Here is an 11326-nt window from a genome sequence, read left to right as displayed (position 1 = left end):
GGTGTCAATGGGGATAAGGGAAGGGGGGGGCATCTGTAATACTTTTCAACAATAAAGAAAAGAATTTTAAATATATTACAGTTTTTCTTTTAAGGCGAACCTACAACATCTCTCCTGCCCCACCCCACCCACCCCTATGTGGCAAGAGCCATCTACTGCATTGAGAAGATTAGAGTTGTTAGACCAGGAAAGTAAACACAAAGGCAAGGTAAAAGGAAAGCCTAATTGGTTATCCTGAGGTCCAGTTTGAATAGAAAAGGCAGAATAAATACATGATTGTTTTCTTTTTTAAAAACAATTTCAAAATAATGAGTTAAGTCCCTAACCCACCAACAGTGACCATCCTTGCCTAGTGGGAGCCTATTTGAATTGGTTCTTAGTCTTTTTGAAACAATCCTAGTGGTTGATACTTTCCTTGCTTTCTGTAAATATTAAAAATAAGATGATATGATGTCTGGTAGTTGATAATTGTTCAAGCTGGGTGGTGGCCCCATGGAGGTTCATTATACTATATTCGCTTACATTTGTAGATGTCTGAAATTTTCCAAAATAAAAGGTAAAGATAAAATATGTTCAGCCTATGACTTCCAAAAGAAGACCTTGCAATCCTTAACAAAATAATGGTCTTAAGTGCCTGACTCAGATGGGAGAAAAAGAGATTTCTGAGGCTTCTCTTGACGTATCAAGAGTAAGTGTAGATAGAGGTCTGAGTATATACTCAAATTCATAGGGAACAAGCTTTCTAGATATGACCCACATTCCCCCCAGATCCCAGGAAGGCATTTTTTTTTTTTTTAATGGCTGGCTTGAGCTCATTGGTTCCTTCCAGTCAAGCCTTCATTTGTCAACCACTCTTGCTTACCAGGGTGGTTCCAGACTTGTAGGCACCCTCCAGCCCTAACAAACACACACACACACACACACACACACACACAATCTTCCTCAAAAGCCCCACAGGTTTCTCATGGGTATCTCTTGGTAGTTTTGGTGGTGGTCACACAGCTGAGTAAAAGGGATATCCCTCACCAACCGGTTTGGCTCATTTGCTCCCACTCTTTGGCCCATATTCTTGCCTCTAATCTCCAACAAGTGTGACTCGTTTTCTTGTGGTCAAGGGGCTTTTGCTTTCCAGACAGGGCAGGAAAGAGCACTGAGCTGGGAGTCCAGAGGCCAGCATATGAACCCTGTCTGTAACTCAAAATGACACTGTGTTGGGTCTCAGTTTCATCATCCATAAAACTGATGAACACGTCAGTGTTCCAACCATCCAAACCCGAGACTGCAGGAACAGACAGCCCTCTCGGCCTTCATGCCATTTCACCAGACACTTTTCCACCTTTACACATTACATCACCTGCTAAAGAAATATGTAACTGTCGTCACTTTTTGCAGATAATTGGAGAGGAGGTGCCCGGCGGCGTAGATGACACCAAAGTTGGCAGCACTCTCTGGCTTTGGGAATCAGGTACGACATCGACCTGTACGATTTCTCCCCTCTGTCCTTGCTCTCCTGCAAATCCTGACCCCAGTTCCCACTGCGGAGAAATCTCCTAAGAGACGGCTGCCTTCGTCTCCTCTGCTCCCAAGAGGCGTGGAGCACAGGACGCGGGAGCTGAGTGCGCGGCGGCCACGCTCCCCGCGCAGAGCGGGAGGGAGGGGCCGGAGGGGGCCGGGCAGCTCCGGAGGCGGCGCGCGGGACTCGCGGCCGCTCAGTCTCCTTCCGAACCCTGCCCGGGCTGGCGGGTGGCGGCGAGCGCGAACCGAAGCCAGAGCCCGGGCCTCCGAGCGGGAGGCAGAGGGCCGGAGAAGACGGTGGGCTGGAGCGCGGAGCGCTTAGCTCCCCGCCGAGTGCGCGTCCTCCGGGCGATTCCGGTAAGTGCGGGAGGCCGAGCCTCTGCCAGTCTCCGGGCTTGATGGCTGCACTGGTCATTGTCCCCGGATCCTGCTTGCGCGCATCCCGTTGCTGCGCTGCAGGCTTACAGGTGGCTCCGGGATGGACGTGGGTGCCTCAGGCCCCGCAAGGAGTTAGCCAACTCTCTCGGTTCCGGGGTGCAGTTTCCGAGCCTTCGCTTCTCCCACCCAACCGCCCTTGCTTCCGGCTTGGGGTGGGGAGAGCGCAGAGGGGTGCTCCCTTTCCCCACCTACCCACGAACGATTCGGGGAGTTGCGGGCCAAGCGCCTCCCCGAGCTGCTTCTCAGCTTCTGGCTCGATACTGGGACGTCTGTGCTTTAGTTTATTTTCCTATTAACCCACCAGGGAAAGTTTGGGACCACACAAGGCAAAGTTGGGGCGCGGCTGGGGGCGCACTTCACCAGCGGAGGCCGCTCCCATGGAGCGGAGCGGTGGGTTTGCAGGTCCAGCCGGGCTCTGGCTGGAGATGATAGTGCACCCTGGGAGTTGAGTGGATCTCTAGCGGTTGCCCAGGCTCAACGCTGTCTGTGACAATCTCCAGAGAGCTATGAGTCGCTCAATTGTCCCTATTATGAGTATAGACGTCTGCCTGCCAGCCAGCCGGGAATCTCTGTGATGGCTCGGTTTATCTTAGGGATAAACAGCATCTCCACCTGGTCTGACTTGTGCTCTTGCTCTGCAAACCCGAGCTCCAGCTAATCTCTGTGTTTAACTGGCGTGTGTTTAATTAGCTTATTTTACACCTGAGATGATCTCAGCGAATGTCACTAAAGTGAAATTGTTGATATAGGGGGGAAAAAAACAAACACTGTTTTTAAAGAAAGTTAGAGAGAGGAACCTTCAGAATATTAGCCGTGGTGTCTGGATATTTTATCCATCTCCTCTGTGGGCTAGAGAATGAAAACTGCTTGAATATCTCACTGACTAGGAGTGGTGTTGGGGCTATTTTGGGCAGATTTTGTGGATGGAGGTATTGCTGCAACTTGCTTATTGTTATGAAGTACACATTTGGTCTCTTGAAATAGCTTACTTGTTAAGAGTTGTTTGGTTTACTAAGTTGTCTTTTTAAATTATGACTAAAGATTGTTTTTTAAAATGACCTTTTAGCTGAAAACAATATCTAGATGTTCAGGGAAGACAATTTGTTCATGTCGCTAGAACATTCTTTTGTAAACTTAAGTGTTTTAAGGGCTACTTTTCTGCATCGGATGTAGGAGGAGCTTTTCATGAAAAATAGGATCCTGAGATCTTTATGTGTTCAGAAAAAGATTGCTACCTCCTCCAACCCTCAACCCTTTCCGAATGATAGATTAATTGAGAAAGGTGTACCTGCATCTGAAATTACATAATCGGACTAAAAGAAAACAGTGAACAATTGTTGGTTGTCAAGTACATAGGTAGTTCTAAAAGAAGTGTATATTTTTAGCACTAGGAGGTTGTTATATGATTTAAGGTGGAATAAACTGATTGGTTTTTATCTGTAAAATGTTTATACATAACACACACATCTACATAGTCTATACCTAATGTTGGATTTACCAAAATGTTTGGGTTTGTATATACATTATTGTAAGTGCCTACTATGTGCCACATCCTGCTTCTAGTACTTCGTGCGCTTTAACTCATCCTCAAAGCAATCCTTGGTGGTAGTTGCTGTAATTGTCCTAATTTTTGAAATGGCATAACTGAGGCACAGAGGAGTTAAGTAACTCACAGAGCTATAGGATAGGACTGTGTCATATCTACAAAGTTCTTTTGGTTAAAAAAAACAAAAAAACAAAAAACACCACCTATTTTAAGATTTACTTATCCTTGTTTTTATTTATTTTTTTTTAAGCATAAATGTCAAAAGTATTTCCTGTGAAGCATAAGAATCCCTGACTGTGGAAGTGCCTCACAAGCACCATTAACTATAAAGTGAGGCAAAGTATGAAAGAACCATCTGGTTGAGCTTACAATTGGAAGACCACCGCATCCACCAGAAGACCCAGGATGGATCTGCACCAGAGCGCCACCATCACTTTCCTTGAGAAATGGTGTTCAGATAAGTCACCATCTGTCTACAGGAAACATTATAATGTCAGGAAAAAATTGAAGTTAATTAGAATCTTAGGCCTTTTCATGGGCCTGGTAGCCATCAGCACTGTCCCATTTTCAATCGGTGTCTTTTCTGAGACAGAGACACAAAGCACAGGAGAGGCCAGGGGTGCAAATGGCCCTAGGGTAGCACAAGGTTACCATCAGAGAACTCTCTTAGATTTAAATGACAAGATTCGGGATTATACTCCATTGCCAACTCATTCTCAGGAAGGCAGATCTGAGAATAGTACAGATCATGACCAAGGAAACTACCCAACAGATCTCTTTTCCCTCGAGGATCGAAGAAAAGGTGCCATCATTCTCCATGTCATTGGAATGATCTACATGTTCATAGCCTTAGCCATTGTCTGCGATGAATTCTTTGTTCCTTCTTTGACTGTCATCACTGAAAAGCTGGGCATCTCTGATGATGTTGCTGGAGCCACCTTTATGGCTGCTGGGGGCTCAGCCCCTGAACTTTTCACATCTCTTATAGGGGTGTTTATTGCTCATAGCAATGTTGGCATAGGCACAATTGTGGGCTCAGCAGTGTTCAACATCCTCTTTGTTATTGGCATGTGTGCTCTGTTTTCTAGAGAAATCTTGAACCTGACATGGTGGCCGCTCTTTCGGGATGTGTCATTCTACATCATTGACTTGATCATGCTGATCATATTTTTCCTGGATAATGTCATCATGTGGTGGGAAAGCTTGCTTCTCTTAACAGCTTATTTTGCTTATGTGATCTTCATGAAATTCAACGTCCAAGTGGAAAGATGGGTGAAGCAAATGATAAATCGCAATAAAGTCGTCAAGGTGACAGCACCAGAGGCCCCAGCAAAGGTTGGTGGTGGTGAATGTTATTTTAATGTTCTGAATTATTATGTTTTGGGATCTGCCTTTTTTTTTTTTTTAATGTGATTGTATTTGGGGCTGCAGTGGTTAGTAGGTTGCTTTCTATAGTTCTCTGATAGCCAGACTTGCAGTGAGAAAAAGAATGTGGGAATATTCTTGCGAATGTTTACTAAATTCTCAAGCTGTTCGCTTCAGAGTAAAGCACTTGTAAATATAGGTTACATAAGTACCCCAGAGCAGCCTCAGCAAACAAAATAACTTGTCTCTTATTTTCTGCAAGTAGGTGTAATGATTTTGTGAGCAATTTAATTTCCATGGGAAAATATGTTGTGTGCCTAGTGAGTGGCAGGGCCTTTTCATTTTAAGTGGGCACATGGCAATTATCATGAACCATTTCTTTAAAAGTGCTTAAGGAAGAAAATGTGTTTGTGTCACCAAAGCTATACCTTTAAATCTACAGCCTAGGACCTAGCAGGACTGGTCGTTAGAGAAGGTCATGTCTATTCATTATCCACACAATAATGCTTCAGACCACTTGGCCAGAAACTGATCCTGATTCATTAAAGAGAGTCATTGGTTGCATAGTATTTCATTGTGTAAATGTACCACAGCTTTTTTATCCACTTGTCTATTGGTGGGCATTTGGGCTGTTTCCAGATCTTAGCTATTATAAATAATGCTGCTATGAACACAGGGGTTCATATATTCTTTCTGGTTGGTGTTTTCAGGATCCTTAAGATACATTCCTAGCAGTGGGATCAAGAGGTTAAAAGGCAGTTCTATTTTTAATTTTTTGATGAAACTTCACACTGTTTTCCATAGTGGCTGTAAAAAAGAAGGATCTATTAGCTTTGAGACAGTGTGGAGGGACCTGGCGATTATTATGCTAAGCGAAATAAGCTAGTCAGAGAAAGACAAGTATCACATGATATCACTTATTTGTGGAATCTAATGAACAAAATAAACTCATGAATAAAGTAGAATCAGAGGCATGGAAGCATGAAGTAGACTGAGGAATCTCAGAGGGAAGGGGCTGGGGGCAGGAAGAGATTAACCAAAGAATTTATATGCATATATGTATTGCTCATGGACACAAACAATAGGGTGGTGAAGGCCTGAGTTGCCATGGGAACCAGGTGGAGGGGCACAATGGGGGAAGGGGGGGAACATCTATAATACTTTCAACAATAAAGTAAAAAGAGAGACAGAGAAAGTCATTGGCAAGCCCTGCAGACTGCTTTCATAGCTCCATGGTCCATTTTGCACACTTCTGTGATAAACATGACCCAAAATATTTTTATGGTAAACTTTGAGGATTTTTAAGGACAATAATGGTCATCCTGCCATTTAGATGGTAAGCCAATTGATAAAGAGCTTTGAAGAAATTGATCTGCAAAAATGTAAATCCTAACATTGGAATGTTGTCTCTGAATGTGATTTTAAACAGAAAGCCAAAATACATATGTAGACTTCACAATAGCATCTGGGGAAATTCTCATGTATGTAAAATACAGATGTTGAGTGGAGGGTGAGATATTTTGTTCAGCATGAAAAGGGAAAAAAATTATATCAATTTAGTGTAATTCCTTTATAGTCAAGTTTGATAACCCATCCATCTTTTTTTGTAGCAGCCATGAAATGAAAGCAAAATGCAGGGAAAAAACCACCAGTAATATTTCTATTTATTACAGGCAAAAGAGAACTGTCTTTTTTTTTTAACATTTTACTCGGTGTATGCTTGTTTGTTAGGAACTAGTAACAATAATCACTTCGCAATATACGTGCAACTAACCATTCAGATTTGATACCTGAGTATACCTGGGGGCCTAAGACAGGGTCATCACTGGCCCCTCTCCCTGTTCTAATTTTGTAACCAAGAGGGTGACCCTCAAGCTCTCTCTTTGAGCCTGATTGTTAGTTTGAGTGGTTTGCATTAACAGTCTGTGTGTTTATTCCAACTATAGTACTGAACAATTGCCAAGGGAAAAGCATATTTTTTAGGGGCAAGGAAACGGTTTGGTGTCATAGAAATATTCTGGGCACATCAAGGGTAAAATGTCTTTGTGAGAACTGAACACTTTTTGTTCTGTTACCCCATGGTGGGACTTCATTGACTTAGATACAGACTCAGCTTAAAGTTATGCTGGCAACATTTATGAAAAAGGAATTTGCAGGGCAATGCAATGGTATATTTAAGATTGCAGCAGCATTTTGTATTCTGATGGGTTACTTCTGTTTCTGACGCCCCCTCCCCAAATGTGTTCATGTATTATTTTCCTTTTAGTGCCAAATAGCTTTAATTTATCACTTTTAATTAGTATTATTTCCTTCAATATTCATTAACTAGGTTGGAATATAAATATCATGGAAACAGAATTTTTTAAACATAGCTATGTCTTGTTCTGTATTCGAAATGCTCATTCAGTAAATCAAAAATGCTAGCCCTGGCCAGTTTGGCTCAGCAGTTAGAGCGTCGGCCTACAGTCCGGAGAGACCCGGGTTCGGTTCCCGCTAAGGGCATGTACCTCGGTTGCAGTTTGTCCCCGGCCCTGGTTGGTCGTGCAGGTGGCAGCTACTCGATGTGCCCCTTTCACGTCGATGTTTCTCTCTCTCTCTCTCCCTCCCACTCTATCTGTACAAAAATTGGAAAAATGTCCTCGGGTGAGGAAAAAAAAAAAAAATGCTAGAACACAGTTAAACATTTTTAGTAGAACAATGCATAATGGTCTGTGATTTCCTTCAGGAAATTTGACTTTGTCAATTTCCCTTTTTGAATTATTGCTAAAAAAGTTTTTTTAGCACTTTGTTTTTATCGTACACCTGATTTTAGAATCTTATGGAGATATTGTTCCCCAAGTACTAAATATAAGGTGTTCCAAAGACAGATGAGTCCTTGAGTGTGGCCATGTAATTCTCTGATCTGCAAAGTTGACTTCTGGCTGTGCACACCACCTTTCCTGCAGAAGCCAGTGCTTCTAACATCATTAGAACACTCAGAAAGCAGACCTTGCACTGGCCGGTGGGGCTCAGTGGTTGGGCGTTGTCCATGCACCGAAAGGTTGCTGGTTTGATTTCTGGTCAGGGCACGTGCTCAGGTATCAGGCTTGATCCCTGGTAGGGAGCGTGCAGGAGGCAACCTATCAATGTTTTGTTCTCACATTGATGTTTCTCTCTCTCACTCTCTCTCCCTTATTCTTTCTCTAAAAATCAATTTAAAAATCTTTTAAGAAAAATTTAAAAATTAGAAAAAGAAGACACTAAGCCAAAATGCAGCCTTCAGTGGAATCTTCATAGAAAGGAATCTGCTTACATGAATTTAAGAAGCAGAAATACTAACCATGTTTCCATGCAAAGCCACTGCATTGTCTTATTTGCACAATTATGGGAATAGGAGTTTGGGGAAGTAGAGGAAGCATTTTAGATATTCTTATACAAATCATCAAAAGTTCTTGCTGAAAAAAAAAATCATCAGCTCTGCTGGAGTCTAGTCAATGAAATATCTTTGAAACTATTTGCTTTATAGACAAGTTGAAAATCTTAATTTGATTCTATTATTGGTGATGTATATCATGGGGCAACTGGAAAACATGGAAATGTGAACTGGCATTTTTTTCATAGTTAAAGTGATAGTTTATCATCTTCTTTATTTGCTTCACCCTGGGTATGTTTTATTTGTAATTATTTCTTTTAGTGATAATATTATCCTTTTAAAAAGTTGTGTAGTGCTATAACATAGTAAAGGTACCCTGGGCTTTGACTCAGTGAAAAAAAGAGGTTTAACCCCATTTGTGTAGAAGTCACATAAACTCTCTGAGCCTCCTAATGAAAATAATAGCACCTACTTTAGAAAGTTCGGAAAATTATTAAATGAAGAATGTTAAGGAACTAACATAGTCTTTGGCAAATGTGTGTTGTTCACTAAAAGTTAGCTTTCTTCTTTTTATCTTTCATTTTTAAATGAAAAGAGAATCAGGATAAATTATTTCAAATTTGAGAATTTCAAAACATTTGTGAAGGTTGGAATTTACCCCAGTGAATCACTGAGTTAAACAGGCTGTCGTCTTCCTTAGATACTATTTGTCATACTATTTATAAGCCCTAGATCACATACAGTGAATATATGCAGACCACATATTAATGCCTTTGTTGCCCTAAAATTTTATTGTGTAGAATTTTGCTTTAAGTAGTAGACCATTAGCTGGGGTTTAGAAAGATCTATGCTAAGCAGAGATTTTTTTTTTTGTAAGGGTATTTTTATTTATAAATGAGTGAGATTCTCATCTAAAAACCTCTCCATAGCTGGTTAGGAATAAATCTGAATCCTGAAAGGATATGAAGCAGTGGAATTTCAGGCCTGCAGAAGTATTTTGCAATGTGCCTGTCCGGCTGCTGAGGTCTGTTGATCTGTTATGGTGCTAGGCTGTCATTGGCCTAGAAAGCAGCTGTCCATGGTATTAAATTCTTAGACTTGGCACTGTAATCTGACAGCAACTCAGCACAATTGTAATGAAGGGAATGGTCTAAATAAAGATGCTTAAAGCTGGATAGTTGAGGAGCAGGCTAGTTAGTAATTTAGGTGTGCCTTGCTTTATTCACTTTGTGTGTTCCCGAAAAGTTGTCTGGAAGCAGAATTTTTGCAATTCAAATTGTTATGAATGTTCATGTGAAAATTGTAATTGAAATAATGTTATAAATATTCCTCATACAATGAACTATTTCTTGTAAACCATAAATAATTTCATAAATACAAATGTATAGTCCCAAGCTTGCTTAAAGCACAGAATATTTTATAAAACTCAACCTTTGCTTCCCCTCCAAACCTAGTAAATAAATAGTAAAATAATTGTATACATTTCAAGGAAGGTAAGGTAAGATCCTCTTTATAATAATTAAAGGATAGTATTACTTAATAGACTTAGAAACTGTCCTTCTCAAAAGAAAATTTTGGCATTAAAAATCTTAGCAAACTAGCCCTGGCCGGTTTGGCCTGCGGTCCTGAGAGAGCCGGGTTCAGTTCCCGCTAAGGGCACATACCTCGGTTGCAGTTTGTCCCCGGCCCTGGTTGGTTGTGCCGGTGGCAGCCACTCGATGTGTCCCTTCACATCGATGTTTCTCTCTCTCTGTTCCTCTCTCTCCCTCCCACTCTACCTGAACAAAAAATGGAAAAATGTCCTCGGGTGAGGATTTAAAAAAAAAAAAAAATCTTAGCAAACTAGATGCCTGTGGATGTACCTTGTTTATCTAGGGATCAGAGTGGCACTATTTTTCTTGTTTTGTTTTCCTCTGCTTATATTAAAAACAAACCTTTCAGTTACTGCATGTGATTCAAAGAGTGGAAGAGCATTTTGAGAGATCCAGAAAGCCAAATGGATTTTAATGCACAGAGTCTACATTCCCTTCACTGTTTCTCCAGCCGGAAATGACCTAAACGTTGTGACTCTTTCTGGCAATGGTCAGAGGAGGCATTACATACCTTCTTCCCTCCCTTCCTCCCTCTTCCTCTCTCCTCTGTGCCTTTATCTCCTTCCTCCTCAACCCCCTTTTCTTTCTTCCCTTTTCTTTTCTTTTCTTTTTTTTTGTGGAACCAGATAATTTGTATTTTAACTTTAACAAGAATTGGGATTGTTATGTTAAACTGCTCTCTGGCTGTTGAAGAGACAAGTACAACTACAGTGTGGATTTGACTGTTTGGTTTTGTTTTGTTGTTTTATTTTTTTACTTTTGACACTCTTTTGTTTTAGGTAAGTCTCTAGTAAACAGAGGAGACTGGCATTTTGTTTAATTCAGTTTCTTTTTTATTTAATTCTCACCTGAGGATACTCTTTCCACTGATTTTTAGAGAGAGTGGAAGGGATGGAGGGAGAAAAAGAGAGAGAGAGAAAAACATCAATGTGAGAGAGACACATCAGTTGGTTGCTTCCCACTGGACCCCAACCAGGGCGGGGGGGGGGGGATCAAACCTGCAAACCAGGTACGTGCCCCTGACCAGAACCGATCCCACAACCCATTGGTCCAATGCTCTAACCACTGAGCCAAACTGGCCAGGGCTAATTCAGTTTCATAATCATCTTTTACCTGGAAAGTTTACTTAATCTATTAATCTACATTACTGTGATTAGTGTTATATTTGGATTCTTTTCTATCATGCTACTTTATACTTTCTATTTGTTTTGATCTTTCTGTTTCATTTTGTAATTTTTTTATTGCTTTTTCTTTTGGATTTATTTTTTCTAAATCTGTTTTTCCCATTAATAGTTTGAAATTTATATTTCTATTCTCTTAGTGTTTACCCTAAAATTTAACATGTATATTTAACTCAACATAGTATAAAGTAAATATCTTTATGCTCCTACTAAACAACCCTAAGATCTTAGAACATTTTAATTCCATCATCTCTTCCCCAATGTATCAGATTAGAACTGCATGATTTAAGTTCTACCTTGATAATTTTATAAGAGTTTTATTGAGGTATATATATAA

The 11326-nt window shown here is 40.8% G+C and overlaps 1 protein-coding gene across 2 annotated transcripts in view; it reads left to right on the top strand.

The window, feature by feature from the left end:
- Positions 1-1731: 1731 nt before the first annotated feature.
- SLC24A2 (solute carrier family 24 member 2) overlaps positions 1732-11326 on the top strand; it is a 253575-nt gene continuing 243980 nt past the window's right edge. For both annotated transcript variants that reach the window (XM_036261927.1, XM_036261926.1), the window contains exons 1-2: positions 1732-1872; positions 3750-4834. In XM_036261927.1, the coding sequence (XP_036117820.1) occupies positions 3905-4834 (930 nt within the window). In that variant the 5' untranslated portion in view covers positions 1732-1872; positions 3750-3904. The remainder of the gene's footprint in view (positions 1873-3749; positions 4835-11326) is intronic.

This window comes from Molossus molossus, unplaced genomic scaffold, assembly GCF_014108415.1.
Source record: "Molossus molossus isolate mMolMol1 unplaced genomic scaffold, mMolMol1.p scaffold_m16_p_14, whole genome shotgun sequence".
Classification (NCBI taxonomy): Eukaryota; Metazoa; Chordata; class Mammalia; order Chiroptera; family Molossidae; genus Molossus; species Molossus molossus.
Note: the sequence above shows the minus strand (reverse complement) of the source record. Positions and strands in the feature narration are given on the sequence as shown.